At 43.5% G+C, this 14,677-nt stretch overlaps 1 protein-coding gene across 2 annotated transcripts in view; it reads left to right on the top strand.

The window, feature by feature from the left end:
- Positions 1-14,677, top strand: part of rad50 (RAD50 homolog, double strand break repair protein) — a 201,992-nt gene that overhangs the window by 53,822 nt on the left and 133,493 nt on the right. For both annotated transcript variants that reach the window (XM_085995845.1, XM_085995844.1), the window contains one exon: positions 11,308-11,436. In XM_085995845.1, the coding sequence (XP_085851971.1) occupies positions 11,308-11,436 (129 nt within the window). The remainder of the gene's footprint in view (positions 1-11,307; positions 11,437-14,677) is intronic.

Raw genomic sequence — 14,677 nt, 5'->3', positions numbered from 1 at the left:
CGGACATACCAGAGTTAATGTTTAAACATACGGAACTGAGAAGCTCCGTGTGAATCAACAAACCCTAACAGCTTCAAAACAGTCAGCTGCAGCTGCAAGCGTCTGTAGCTGAAGCTGTTGCTATAGCTACAGACCTTGCAGTGCTTGACTGGGGGGAAAAAAAAGCAACGAGAACTAAAAAAACATATAGAAAACGGCTCCTGATTTTTGCCGTTAGATCAAGTATTCCGGACATATAACCTCCGGATAAACCAAAGTTTCCTGTAATAGGTTGAGTGGAGGGAGATTCCCAATGCATTTATACCTCACCAGGTGAGGTAAGTGCTGCTACTGGGAACTAAAAGTGGGGAACCAGATGTGTTCCATTCCCCAATAACTGGATAACAGTGATCAATTTGGCTCATTTCTCTGCTCTGAAATGTAAATTAAATTAGCATTCCTTGGGGAGAAAATGTGGCCATAGGGGATACTGTGTGCTATGACTATTATTTTCTGACAATTCACAGCTAATTATTACTCTATGATGGTGATTACATCAGGATAATTGACATAGATGGTATGGAGCATCTTCATTGCTGTAACAAAAAAAGAACAGAGCACAGAATATATATATTGGCCCAGAAATTCAGGTCTCCACGGGTGAGTACGCACGGGGTACTCACGTGTGGGCCTGATGGAAGTGCCGGTTTCCTGCATGCACTGCGCATGCGCGGGAAACCGGCACTTCTGTTCCTCTGAAAGCAGGTGTTCAGAGGTCGAACGCGTGCGCGCGGGAGTCTGTGCGTGCGCTTTGAACTTACGTTTTTTTCCCCCGGTTTTCCCGGGAGGGTAAGTCTTTAGAATTTAGAAATTTAAAAAGCAGGCGTAAGGCCTGCTTTTTAAAGGTAAGTGGTCAATTAATTAAAATTAAAACATTTTTTCCACAAGTTTATTATTTTTAAATACTTTAAAGCAAGGTAAGTTTATTTTTAACCCCGTTAGAATATAAAATTATTTTTTTCAAAATTTAAATTATTGTTTAAAATAGTTATTTAATGTAATTTATAGTTTATTTAAAAAGTGTGATGTTTTTTAAAATTTATTTGAAAGTTTACTGCTATTTTGGGGCCATAGTATTTATAAGTCTTGACAGGTCTTCCTGTCAAGACTTATGAATGGCGCATTCCCTGCTCCGATTGGCTGCCCATGGCCCACGTGATCCCAGGGGACGCATCGAACTAATTGCGCCCCTGGGATACGCAAGCACTGCGCGCCGGCAGCTGGACCAGGCCCTGGATCGGAATTCCACGGGGCCCTACAGCTCAACAGCCGGCGCGCAAGGTAAGTGCAGGTCGGGGGCTTGCACCCGCGGGAAGCCCCCGACCTGAATTTCTGGGCCATTGAACTGAAGATTCCAAAGACACTAAGGGCATTCAAAATGTATGTTCCTGCCAGGCTGGATAGTTAGGGGACTAAAAGGATGAAATTTTATTGGGCCAAATGGCCATTTGTTACTCAGTCTTTTTTATGTCGATACCTGGGAGTAATTTCAAAGTACTTATTTGATTACATCATGTCTAACAAACCTAATTGAATTTTTTGAGGAAGTAACTAAAGTAGTAGACGGGAATGTCCATGGATGTAGTTTATATGGACTTGCAGAAGTCATTCGATAAGATTCCACATAAGAGCCTGTTGGCTAAAATTCAAGCTCATGGAATTGATCAGTTTTTTGATATTTAATTTTCTAAACAGAGTGAAGGAAAATTAAATATCATTGAAAAAAACTGATTCTGGGAAGGTCCAGAAAAGTTGGTATTGAACAGCCCTGTGTTAGCTAACATGGTAACTCGCTGTTTGAACCCGTTCAACAGCCCATAATGGCCAAATTTTGCATTTGGTGTACCATCCAAGGTATTGACAAAAGGCTGCAAGCCATGTGGCCGCCATATGTGTGTCTTTCTGCTTTGCTGAATGTATCGGGTGTTTAGAAGTAGGTTCTTAGTAGCTTTAAGTAAACATTACTTTTAGCTGGAAAGGAAACCAACTGAGTGAAGGCAATCGAAACCTTACAGGAGAGCACTGCAAGAGATGGTAGTCTTTGTTTCAGTCAGATAGTTGATCAGGGGAATGGTGTTTCTGGGGTACATGACCAAACTATGCTGATGGTAGTTGACGAAGTGAAAATCAAGCAAATATATACTCAACAGTAAATTAAAACAAAATAACTTAAATACTTCTGTCCTAATGATTGAAGTTTGTGAATGCAAATCTTGACAGAATTGAGCTTAGATTATAGGGCACCTCTGCTAACATCTATCCTGTGGATTAGGCATGACTACTGCAACTATGGATTGTTCATGCATAGCTAGTCCTGCCGGATTGCCAGAAGCTGCAATGTCATCTAGGGATGACTGGCCAGCTAAAAAGCAATAATATTTGTAAATTAAGAAGTAAATTTGCAATCTATATTGTAAACATAAGATAAGAACATAAGAAATAGGAGCAGGATCGGCCCTTAGAGTCCGCTCTGCCATTTAATAAGATCATGGCTGATCTTCAACTTCAACTCCACCTTCCCGCACTATCCCCATATCCCTTGATTCCCTTTGTATCCAAAAACCTATCGATCTCTGTCTTGATTATACTCAACGACTGAGCCTCCACAGCCCTCTGGGATAGAGAATTCCAAAGATTCACCACCTTCTGAGTGAAGAAATGTCCCCTCCTCTCAGTCCTAAATGGCCGACCCCTTATCCTGAGACTGAGAACCCTAGTTCTAGACTTCCCAGCATCTACCCTGTCATGACCTTTAGGAATTTACCACAGATACAGCCACCCATGCTTGAAGCTAGATTCCAGCTCCCAGTACAGAGGGTGTAGAATCCCACCTTTGTTACTCCTGTGGATGGAATCTGGGAATGGGGTTTCTAGTGGTATCTGCATCTACCTGATTCCTGAGCTGAGCAGGCTGGCAGAGCTGGCACTGCCAGTTTGTAATATCTATTTGGAGGTGGGGCAGAGGTGGCCTCCTTCGTGGTATAAGCTCAGGTTAAATAATGCAACTTCTCCAAGGTACTCCTGTGACGCTTTTCTTCAGTTGGGATGTAAGACAGTCTGGGGCTATTCAATGTCTTCATCAGGTTCACACTGATGTCAGACCACAAACGTGACAGCTACTGTATACTTGTGCTGCCTTGCCCCCCAAAAATTGAAACATTACCGGATGACCCATTTTGGAGAACGGTGGGGCAACTTTAAAGGTAGGCCATATTGATGTCTTTCAATATGTTGCAACATCTGAGTATGTTTGCATATAAATGAACCATCCATCGCCACAACTTTAAAATAGTTTGATCATCAAACTTGTTTTAACCTGCACCCACCACAACTTCACACCTTTTGAAAAGATTGAAATCAAATTTAACTGAAAATTTAACACAGAAAACAAAACTATCAGGCCATTTTTAGGCTGAAGTTTGCAAGTTAAATACAGCAAGCTTGATGTTTATCGGGGGGGCCACGGGGAGGGCGAGTTAAAAATGTTCAATGTTTTCGCATCCGTTGAGCTTTGATCTAATCTGAAGGAGTTGGCGTGCTACAGTGCATTTAAATATTCATTTTTTCAGGTGCTGCGGCACCAGAACTTTTTCTAAGTGTGGTCAAATTCTCCATGACAGCAGCCACCCATTCTAACTTGTTGGTATGGTGTCATCTTCCGGTAACTGGGATGGTAACAGTAGCCTGATAGCTCTTGTAGTTGGGGTCTGATGCAACCACACCTGGACGGTTGGAACCAGTTTTTACCATGAGCCAATTTATCCATTTTATACCTATTCTGTTTTTTCCCTAGTAATTATGATACTGGACTAGCACCTCAGTGGTCGTGAGTTCAAATCCCACCATGGTAAGGAGGTCCATGTGGAATATAAATGCCAGCATAGACCAGTTGAGCAGAAGGACATGTTTTTGTGCTGTAGGTTCTATGTACCTTTGTGGTTGGGTTTTGCCAATTTGGGATTGAGCCATTAGCTGGAGCTCAAGTAGCAGTGGGGCGAAGTTACCTTTTCAAGTGCAAAGAAAAAGTCGATGGATAGCTCAACCTTTCCAGACATATCGTTTGGAGCTTGAGTAACATTTATTAGAACATAAGAAATAGGAGCAGGAGTGGGCCATACGGCCCCTCGAGCCTGCTCCACCATTCAATAAGATCATGGCTGATCATTGACCTCAACTCTACTTTCCTGCCCAATCTCCATGATCAGCCATGATTGCATTGAATGGCGGAGCAGGCTCGAGGGGCCGAATGGCCTACTCCTGCTTCTATCTTCTATGTTTCAATGTTTCTATCCCTTGATACCCCTTGTCCAAAAATCTATCTATCTCAGCCTTGAATATACTCAAAGACTCAGCATTCACAGAGGGGCAGAGATATCCAAAGACACTCAACCCTCTGAGTGAAGAAATTCCTCCTCATCTCAGTCTTAAATGGCCGACCCCTTATCCTGAGACTATGCCCCCTAGTTCTAGACACTCTAGCCAGGGGAAACAACCTCTCAGCATCTACCCTGTCAATCCCCTTCAGAGTCTTGTATGTTTCAATGAGATCACCTCTCATTCTTCTAAACTCCAGAGAGTATAGGCCCATTCTACACAATCTCTCATCATAGGACGGCCCTCTCATCCCGGGAATCAATCTAGTGAGCCTTTGTTGCACCGCGTCGAAGGCAAGTATATCCTTCCTTAGATAAGCAGACCAATACTGTGCGCAGTACTCCAGGTGTGGTCTCACCAAGGCCCTGTACAATTGTAGAAAGACTTCCTTACTCTTATACTCCAACCCCCTTGCAATAAAGGCCAACATGCCATTTGCCTTCCTTATTGCTTGCTGTATCTGCATGCTAGCTTTCTGTGTTTCTTGCACGAGGACACACAAATCTCTCTCAACACCAACATTTGAAAGTTTCTCGTCAGCAAACTTGGATACATTACACTCGGTCCCTTCATCTAGATCATTAATATTGATTGTAAATAGCTGAGGCCCCAATACTGATCCTTGTGGCACCCCACTAGTTACAGCCTGCCAACCTGAAAAAGATCCGTTTATCCCTACTCTCTGATTTCTGTCCATTAACCAATCCTTTATCCATGCTACTATATTACCCCCACCTCCATGAGCCCTAATCTTGTGTAATAACCTTTTATGTGGCACCTTATCGAATGCCTTTTGGAAATCCAAATATACTACATCCACTGGTTCCCCTTTATCTACCCTGCTAGTTACATCCTCAAAAAACTCTAATAAATTTGTCAAAGACGATTTCCCATTCATAAGACCATGTTGACTCTGCCTAATCATGTTAGGATTTTCTAAGTGCCCTGATACCACTTCCTTAACAATGGATTCCAGTATTTTCTGACAACTGATGTCAGGCTAACTGGCCTGTAGGTCCCTGTTTTTTCTCTCCCTCCTTTCTTGAATAGCAGTGTTACATTTGCGACCTTCCAATCCGCTGTGACCGTTCTAGAATCTAGGGAATTTTGGAAGATCAAAACCAATGCATCCACTATCTCTTCAGCCTCCTCTTTTAGAACCCTAGGATGTAGGCCGTCAGGTCCAGGGGATTTGTCGGCTTTAATCCCATTAGTTTCTCTAGTACTTTTTCTCCACTTATATTAATTACATTTAAGTTCCTCACCCTCATTAGACCCTTGGTTCCCCACCATTTTTGGTATGCTTTTTGTGTCTTCTACTGTGAAGACAGATACAAAATATTTGTTTAACGTTTCTGCCATTTCCTTATTCCGCATAATAATTTCTCCTATCGCAGCCTCTAAGGGACCGACGTTTACTTTTGCTACTCTCTTCCTTTTTACATACTTGTAAAAGCTCTTACAATCTGCTGTTATATTTCGTGCTAGTTTTCTCTCATTCTATTTTTTCCCTTTTTATCAATTTTTTTGTCATCCTTTGCTGGTTTCTGAAACTCTCCCAATCCCCAGGCTTACTATTATTTCTTGCAGCATTATAAGCTGCTTCTTTCAATCTAATGCTATCCTTAACTTCTTGAGTTAGCCACGGATGGATCACTTTTCCCATGGAGTTTTTGTTTCTCAATGGAATGTATTTTTCTTGAGAATTATGAAATATTTCTTCAAATGCTAGCCACTGCTTATCTACCACCAAACCTTTTTATCTATTTTTCCAATCTACCTTAGCTAACTCGCCCCTCATACCTATGTAATTGGCTTTATTTAAGTTTAAGACTCTAGTTTTGGACTTGGGCAAGTCACTCTCAAACTTAATGTGAAATTTATGGTGGTGAAAGTACTGAGTAGCCTTGCCTTTCCGACTGAAGAAAAGAACTCAGCGTTAGGATGATGTTGTTCAGTAGACATTGCTGACTGGGCACAAGCTTTAGCCGCATGCATTAATTTTAGTACGAAATGCTTTATGCACTCACTATACAGGTATATGCACTTCACACGCGCATATTTACTTAATATCTAAAACCATTCAGTAACCAAGGAAGTTATGCACTCACAATGGTTAAACAAATGCTTGCACCCTGCTATTTGTCTCTATTTTACCAACAAATGCACAAAAAGGTTAACATCCACATGCATACCCCTTACGAATGTGAGTATTGAGATCACATTATCAAGGACGGTGTCTATCACTCATTTTCTATTTGCTGATCAGAAGTGCAATTAGCCATATCTGAATGCCTATGTGGCTAGTGGCTAATGTATAGGAAAACACTGCATTAGGGCATCTTGGCTGAATGTATCACATTCTACTTAAGCTCGTACTACTATTCTAGTTGGAATGGGTGCAGTGTGGCAATTGGTGTGCTAGAGTAGGGTTGGCACTGTACCCTTTCCTTTCCCAGGATGGGTTTGAGTCCAGACATGGGACCGATGGGGTGGAAGGGTCCTCTTTTTATTGCCCTCTGAAGAGTCCTGCATGAAATGAGTTTGAATAGTTAGTTTAGTTCGCTGAAGATACAACCTATGAGCCCGCAGTATTAAAACGACTGACGTCGTCGCATGAGTTGGCAGTTTTATTCAGACCACAATGATGGAAAGCTGTAGATGTGCCTTTTCGAAAATGCATTTTGGACGTGCTAATAGGTCGAGTGGAGGGAAATTACCAATGCATTTATACCTCACTTGGGAGCACTAACTGCTGCTACTGGGCAACGACCCCCTTTAAGCCGCGCTTCCGTGCAGCGCTCCAGGGATCCCGCGCAGCTGGCTTTTCAGTGTAAAAACCGCGCATGCGCGGTATTATGAATGGCCCGTTAAAGGGACCGTGCAGCGCCAAAAAAATTCGAAAGAACATTGTTACTGGGTCTCAAAAGTGGGGAGAAAAACGTGTTCCGTTCCCCAATACCTAGATAACGAAGTGATCAGTTTGGCTCATTTCTCTGCTCTGAAATGTAAACTAAATTAACTTCCTTTGGGGAGAAAATGTGGCCATAGGGGATACTGTGTGCTATGGCTATTATTTTCTGATAATTCACAGCTAATTATTACTCTATGATGGTGATTCCATCAGGATAATTGATCCTTCCACAAAACCATCGACTGTATGGAGCATCTTCATTGCTGTAACTAAAAAAGAACAGAGCACAGAATGAACCTGCCTCTTGGTGCCACCAACTTTATAGAATATATATTGAACTGAAGATTCCAAAGACACTAAGGGCATTCAGAATGTATGTTCCTGCCAGGCTGGATAGTTGGGGCACTTAAAAGGATGGAATTTGATGGGCCAAATGGCCATTTGTCACTGTCTGTTTTATATAATCACACCGTTCCTGTTTCCTTTTTAACTCTGGTGCAAAAATATGATCCTAAGTGTGCCTCCAGTCCTCCATTTTGTGAACCTAGACAGTTAGTTTCGGCAGGATTTTTAAGAATGGTTGGTGGGGGAGAGTATTGCGGCTGAGCAATCCTCCTCTCGCCGAATGTCATCGTGCTTGATGCTACCCTGGCTGAGGTTAGTTAATTTAGCAGAAGCCAGGGATCAAACCTAGGACCTCCGTGCTCTGTATGGCTGTGGAGTGCCCTGGGTGGTACATTCCACACTAAACCATCAATGCTGCAAAACTTCTATCACTAACACTCTGTGACTGGCTGCTAGGGTATGCAAGAGTGACCCAGGGCTACTTGTCCTATGTTTTTTTTCTTTCCCTCACATGTGCAAAACTGTTTAAGATGCTTTAAGAGGAAGCTGGATAAGTACATGAGGGAGAAAGGAATGGAAGGATATGCTGATAGGGTGAGATGAAGTGGGGTAGGAGAAGGCTCGTGTGGAGCATAAACACCAGCCATAAACTATTTGGGCCGAATGGCCTGTTTCTGTGCTGTACATTCTATGCAATATTGATACCTGGGAGTAATTTCAAAGTACAGTAAACTCTTGTTTAAACGGCACTTAATCATCCAGAATTCTTTAATAACCAGCAAAATAGATAACCGGTATACTTGCCGAATCCAGCCAGCACTCGTTTTTCCGAGCCCGAGTTTCCCGCGGTGGCCGAGTTAGTCAGTGGTTTTAATTTTTTTTGTGTTAAAAATGGCTTACCTCTCTGTTATCCAGAATTTTTCATCAACCGGCACCATCCTGGTCCCGTAGGTGCCGGATACGAAAAGGTTTACTGTACTTATTTGACTTTGCAGTTTTGGATGACCATTATAAGCTGCCTTTGCAATCTGCCATCGTCTGTCTTGATGCGAATGCTGCTCCGTACTCACACGCAGTTTTTCTGTTATCAACTTAATAACTGGGCTTATCATAAGCTGATACAAACTGCTTGCAAATTTTGTAACACAATATTGACTTTTCTTGTTAGAAGAATCTAAATGTACAGTCGTCTGTATATAATCTCATTTGTGATTTTTGTTGATGGTGTGTCCCATACCTTACTGTTTGCTTCACATCTGTAGCTCCCTTTCAAAATACGAATAATGGACTTCTTTGGATAAGTGTATTTCTCTGATGAGGAACTATGATTTAAACTAAAGCAGTCAGACACAGCTTCCACAAGTATGTAACAAGGAAGAGAGTAGCAAAAGTAAACGTTGGTCCCTTAGCATGGATCAAGGATTGGTTAACGGTCAGAAAACAGAGAGTAGGATAAATGGGGCATTTTCCAGTTGGCAGACTGTAACTAGTGGGGAACTTCAAGGATCAGTGCTTGGGCCTCAGCTATTTACAATCTATACTAATGACTTAGATGAAGGGACCGAGTGCAATGTCTCCAAGTTTGCTGACGATACAAAGCTAGGTGGGAAAGTAAGCTGTGAGGAGGACACAAAGAGCCTGCAAAGGGATCTAGACAGGTTAAGTATAATGTGAGGAAATGTGAGGTTATTCACTTTGGTAGGAAGAATAGAAAAAGAGAATATTTTTAAAATGGTGAGAAACAATTAAATGTTGGTTTTCAGAGCGATTTGGGTGTCCTCGTACAGGAAACACAAAGTTAGCATGCAGGCACAGCAAGCAATTAGGAAGGCAAAATGGCACGTTGGCATTTATTGCAAGGAGGTTGGCGTACAAGAGTAAGGAAGTCTTGCTGCAATTGTACAGGGCCTTGGTGAGACCACACCTGGAGTACTGTGCAAAGTTTTGGTCTCCTTATCTGAGAAAGGACATACATGCTTTAGAGGCAGTGCAACAAAGGTTCACTAGATTGATCCCTGGAATGAGAGGGTTGCCCTAAGAACATAAGAGGTAAGAGCAGGAGTAGGCCATACGGCCCCTCGAGCCTGCTCCGCCATTCAATAAGATCATGGCTGATCATCGACCTCAACTCCACTTTCCCGCCCGATCGCCATATCCCTCTATTCCCCTAGAGTCCAGAAATCTATCTAGCTCAGCCTTGAATATACTCAAAGGCTCAGCATCCACAGCCCTCTGGGGCAGAGAATTCCAAAGATTCACAACCCTCTGAGTGAAGAAATTCCTCATCTCAGTCTTAAATGACCGACCCCTTATCCTGAGACTCTGCCCCCTAGTGCTAGACACTCCAGCCAGGGGAAACAACCTCTCAGCATCTACCCTGTCAATCCCCTTCAGAATCTTGTATGTTTCAATGAGATCACCTCTCATTCTTCTAAATTCCAGATGGTATATGGCCTATGAGGAGAGGTTGAGTCGACTGGGCCTATACAAAATGCACTGCAGCAACTCTGCAAGGCTTCTTCAACAGCACCTCCCAAAACTCTGCCACCTAGAAGGACAAGGGCGGCAGGGGCATGGGAACACCACCACCTCCAAGTCTCACACCATCTTGACTTGACTTGGAACTATATTGCCATTCCTTCATGGTCGCTGGGTCAAAATCCTGGAACTCCCTCCCTAACAGCACCTTCACCACATGGACTGCAGCGGTTCAAGAAGGAGGCTCACCACCACTTTCTCAAGAGCAATGAGGGATGGGTAATAAATGCTGACCTTGCCAGTGATGCCCACATCCCATGAGTGGATTAAAAAAAAAAAAAAAAATTTAGTCCAGGCCTCTGGATTACTAGCCCAGTAACATAACCACGATACTACTGTACCAGTAGAACAGCTGGGCCGAGAAATTCAGTGGGCTGCACCACCCGTTAGCACCTTAAGAGGGTCGGAAGCCACTGGCCACGCCTCCCGCTACATTCAGCGGGACGCTAATGGCGGTGTGCGCAACGCCCCGATCGCGATATTTAGATGCGCCCCCTGCTTTAACGCCGGACGCTATGTGCGACCGGTTCAGGGGGGCCTACCTGCGGCGGTAGAGGCGCTAATTAAAGGAGAGGTGCGGGGCGGCCATTTTTGTTGCTGGCCGCCTGCCAGCACCTCTCCGCGCTGCCGTCCCTGGCCTCCTGAGGCGCCCCCCGCCGACTGCATTCCAAGAGCCCGGCACTTCTCCTCAGTGCCCGGCTCTTTTGCCGGCACTCGCGATCCTCGATCGCGCTGCACAAGGCCCCTCCCCTTTAAGAAGGGGAGGAAGGCTTGCAGTACCGCAGTGCGCCCACGCTGCGGCATGTTGCGCAGCAATATTCAGTTGCAGCGCCCCAAGAGGGATGCGGGCCGCCTCCAGTAGTGCCGCGCTTCCCTCTGGGGCGTGCCAACTGAATTTCCGGCGGGCGGTCGCGACTGCTTCCGGGGCACTACTTTTAGCACCCTGGCGAGGCTGGCGCCCCAAATGGGGCTATAGTGAATTTCTAGGCCCTGGTGTATTCTTTGCATTTATTGTGCGTTACTGCATTGGCTGGGTGTAACACGTGGTTGAATTTTTTAAATTGGTCTGTTGTGAACTGGATTGTTTGTCTTTACAGGAGCGTTTGTTGCAAATTGACCAGAACTTGACTAAAGTGATGAAGCTGGACAATGACATCAAAGCTCTTGAAAGCAGGAGAAAGCAAATGGAGGAGGACAATCGAGAGCTAGAGGAGAAAATGGAGCAGGTTGGTCTCTCCTGTGTTATCAAGCCAGCGCTGATAGTTCATTTTTTGTTTTAAAAAGTTTTCGATGTATATTTAAATTGAAGAGTTTTCTTGGCTTGTTCTTCTAAACTCCGTGAGTTGTGCTCGACTGTGGTTTCAAAGATGCTGGAAGCCCTCCAGTATTGCACCAATGTAATCTTAGGGAGTGTGAGCAGATTATACAATTGTGGAAGGCATCACAGTTGAGCCCAGTCCTGTGTCACCCAACGTCCCCACACTGCACTTCCCAGCAAGGGTCAGTGTTTAGCGGTCAAGAGCGAGACTTTATATCTTAAAACTGGCAATCGTGAGTTTAGTGCTTGTCATTTTTGGCCAGCATTTAGATAGAAGCAGAGGCAACCTGCAACAAAGAAAAACACCAACAGCACTGAGCTCTTGTGTATATTGTGGAATTCCTGTGATTGTGGCTCTGGCTGAGATCATCCAACTGCGTACTGCCCAGCAGTCAGGTCAGGAATCCTGGTCTGAATGACTCAATACTGCACTGGGTGGATCAAGTACCAATAGAGCCATCCAGAGGGGAAAATAAGTTCCAGGTGGGGCATTTTACAAACTCTTGGAACCTCACTACATTTACCAAAGGCACTGTGATTTGTCAGGAAAATTCTTCATTACTGCAAAGTTGGAACCCATGAACAATCTTGTCTCTGCTAATGGGAAACAAAATGGCTCAAAAAGTTGACTCTACCTTAAAAAAAAAGTGCAGTTATAGCAAAACCTCCCCGTTAGTCTGAACCATTTTTGACACCCGTTTCTTTTGGGGTTAGTGAGGGGTGACTAAAGTAATGACGGACGCGCAAGCTGCTGTTTGATAGGAGTAGAACAGAACCCTTGTGAGCAGTAGGTGAAGGCAGACGGCTAACTACTGTACATAATAACTCGATGTGCTTGCAATGGGATTTGCTGTGCTTTCACCTATTTATGTAATGAGGAAGTTTGGGCTTCAAAGTCATTTGCACTTATTGAGGCATGCCAGCACTGTACTTGTTTGAAGATTGTATACGTGAGGGTTTGGCTATGTTGGTTGCAGCGCTTGCAGCCCGCTGATAATGTTCCGTTTCCTTGAAATGGAATAGTACTGTTACGTGACAAAAAAAGAATTAGCCGAATTTGATTGCTATCTTTGGTGTGAATAATGAGATTGGTGATTAATTTTACATAATCAGCACTGTTACATGCAAAGAAGAGAGAGCTATTATTCATTTAGATAGAAACATAAGACACTTTTAAAATAACTGCCTTGCTAAGTGCTCTATTTGTGGTTGTAATACACAGGCTGTGTCGAAGTCGGAATTGCTGGTTTAAGTTACATAAGGTCAGATTGATGATATTGATCAAAGTATCAAGTTGGTTCATTTCCTTCATATAATTAGCAGCATTGCTATTTTGATTGCGATGAACTGGTTTGGTTCATTTTGAAGAAATGTAATACCTCACATTTATATGTGTTGAACTTCATTTGCCAATTATATGCCCATTCTACAAGTTTATTACAGGAAACTCTTTGGTATCCGGCACCGACGTGTTGCCGGTTAATCAAAAATTCCAGATGACAGAGGGTTATCTACCGAGGCTATTTTTAACAAAGAAAAATTTAAAAATCAAGAAATGTGCAGTATACAGTAATTGGGTACTCGCCTACAGGATGTTGTGTTAAATGGATGGTGGAAGATGCTTGATTAAGTACAGTACTGCCAGTTGCGGGTAATGCAATGCAATGACTACCAGCAGCGTGGGAGACACACAGTACCCCTGTAAAATGGCGGATCAGAAGAGACTACCGGCAGCGCGGGAGAGTCAGGCTCCTGTTACAGGGGTATTGAGGTGTTCCGACTTCTAAGCGCCAAGAAGCCAAGTAGTGGCAGTTTGGAGAACTACCCCCACTGACTAACTCGGCCACCGCGGGAGACTCGGACTCGGCAACATTGCCAGTTATTGAGGTGGTGTTTTCGGAGTGAGAATTTTGCCAGTTAATAGAGAATTCCAGATATTTAGGTGCCGTTTAAATGAGAGTTTCCTGTAATGTCCTCCTGTAATTTGTTGCCGTCCTCCTCAGTATTGACTATCCCCTCATTTGGTGTCATCCGCAAATTTAGAAATTGTGTTTTTGATTCCAAAGCATAAATTGTGAACAACAGTGGTCCTAGCACTGATCCTTTGGAACACCACACCAACCTTCTGCCACTGTGAATAGCTACCCTTTATACTCCTACTCTCTGCTTTCTGTCATGAAGCCAGCTAGCTATCCATTCTGCTACTTGTCCGCTGACTCCGCTTTCTCTGACCTTGTTCATCAGTCTATTATGGGGTACCTTATCGATGGCCTTTTGAAAATCTAGATAAATTACATCTACTACATTGCCATTGTCTACTCTGTCTGTTACCTCTTCAAAAAATCCAATGAGGTTGGTCAAGCAAGACTTTGCCTTTTGAAATCCATGCTGACTATTCATTACTATGTTTTTGGTTTTGGATATATGTAGGACAGATGATAATTCTTCTGGGGTGGAGGGTGAGGGGGCTTTATATTAATGAGTGTGCCTCTCCCAATCTGAGTGCTTTTAACCTGCTGATCCAGAGTTCTTTGGGAAAAGAGCCCTGCTTGAGGGCAAATGAAATGATCAAGGAATTGACTGTTTGCTGTGATAAGAACGTTCTTTATTATATAAAAAAACCCAGAAATACACAGCAGCATCCGTGGAGAGAGAAACAAATTTACCGTTTCAGGTCGATGACCTTTCATCAGAACCGGAAAAAGTTAGAGATGTAACGGGTTTTAAGCAAGTACAGAGGCAGGGAAAGGTGGGGGAGGGGAGGAAAAAACAAAAGGGAAGGTCTGTGATAGGGTGGAAGGCAGGAGAGATTAAATGACAAAAGGGATGATGGTGCAAGGTGATGGTAATGGGACAAGTAAAGAAACAAAAGATGGATCTAGAGGAGATGTAAATGGGAATAGCAGAATCATTACCAACAGCAGCTATCTGAAAAAATGGGGGCAGTGGTGTTTTTGGTCACCTGCCCTAATATCTCTCTGTAGCTCGGTGTCAAATTTTGTATGAAGTGCCTTGGCATGTTTTGCTCAGTTAAAGGTGCTATATAAATGTAAGTTGCTGTTGTATAATGGGTAATACTTAATGAAAGCTAGATCTTCCCAAAAGGTGGGAGAGAGGGACCGCTCTTATTTGTCCATCAGTGGTCAGCA

Source organism: Somniosus microcephalus, chromosome 8, assembly GCF_052327205.1.
Source record: "Somniosus microcephalus isolate GS21.2 chromosome 8, FLI_Smic_1.0, whole genome shotgun sequence".
Classification (NCBI taxonomy): Eukaryota; Metazoa; Chordata; class Chondrichthyes; order Squaliformes; family Somniosidae; genus Somniosus; species Somniosus microcephalus.
The sequence above is the reverse complement of the archived record's forward strand: the minus strand, read 5'-3'. Positions and strand labels throughout refer to the sequence as shown.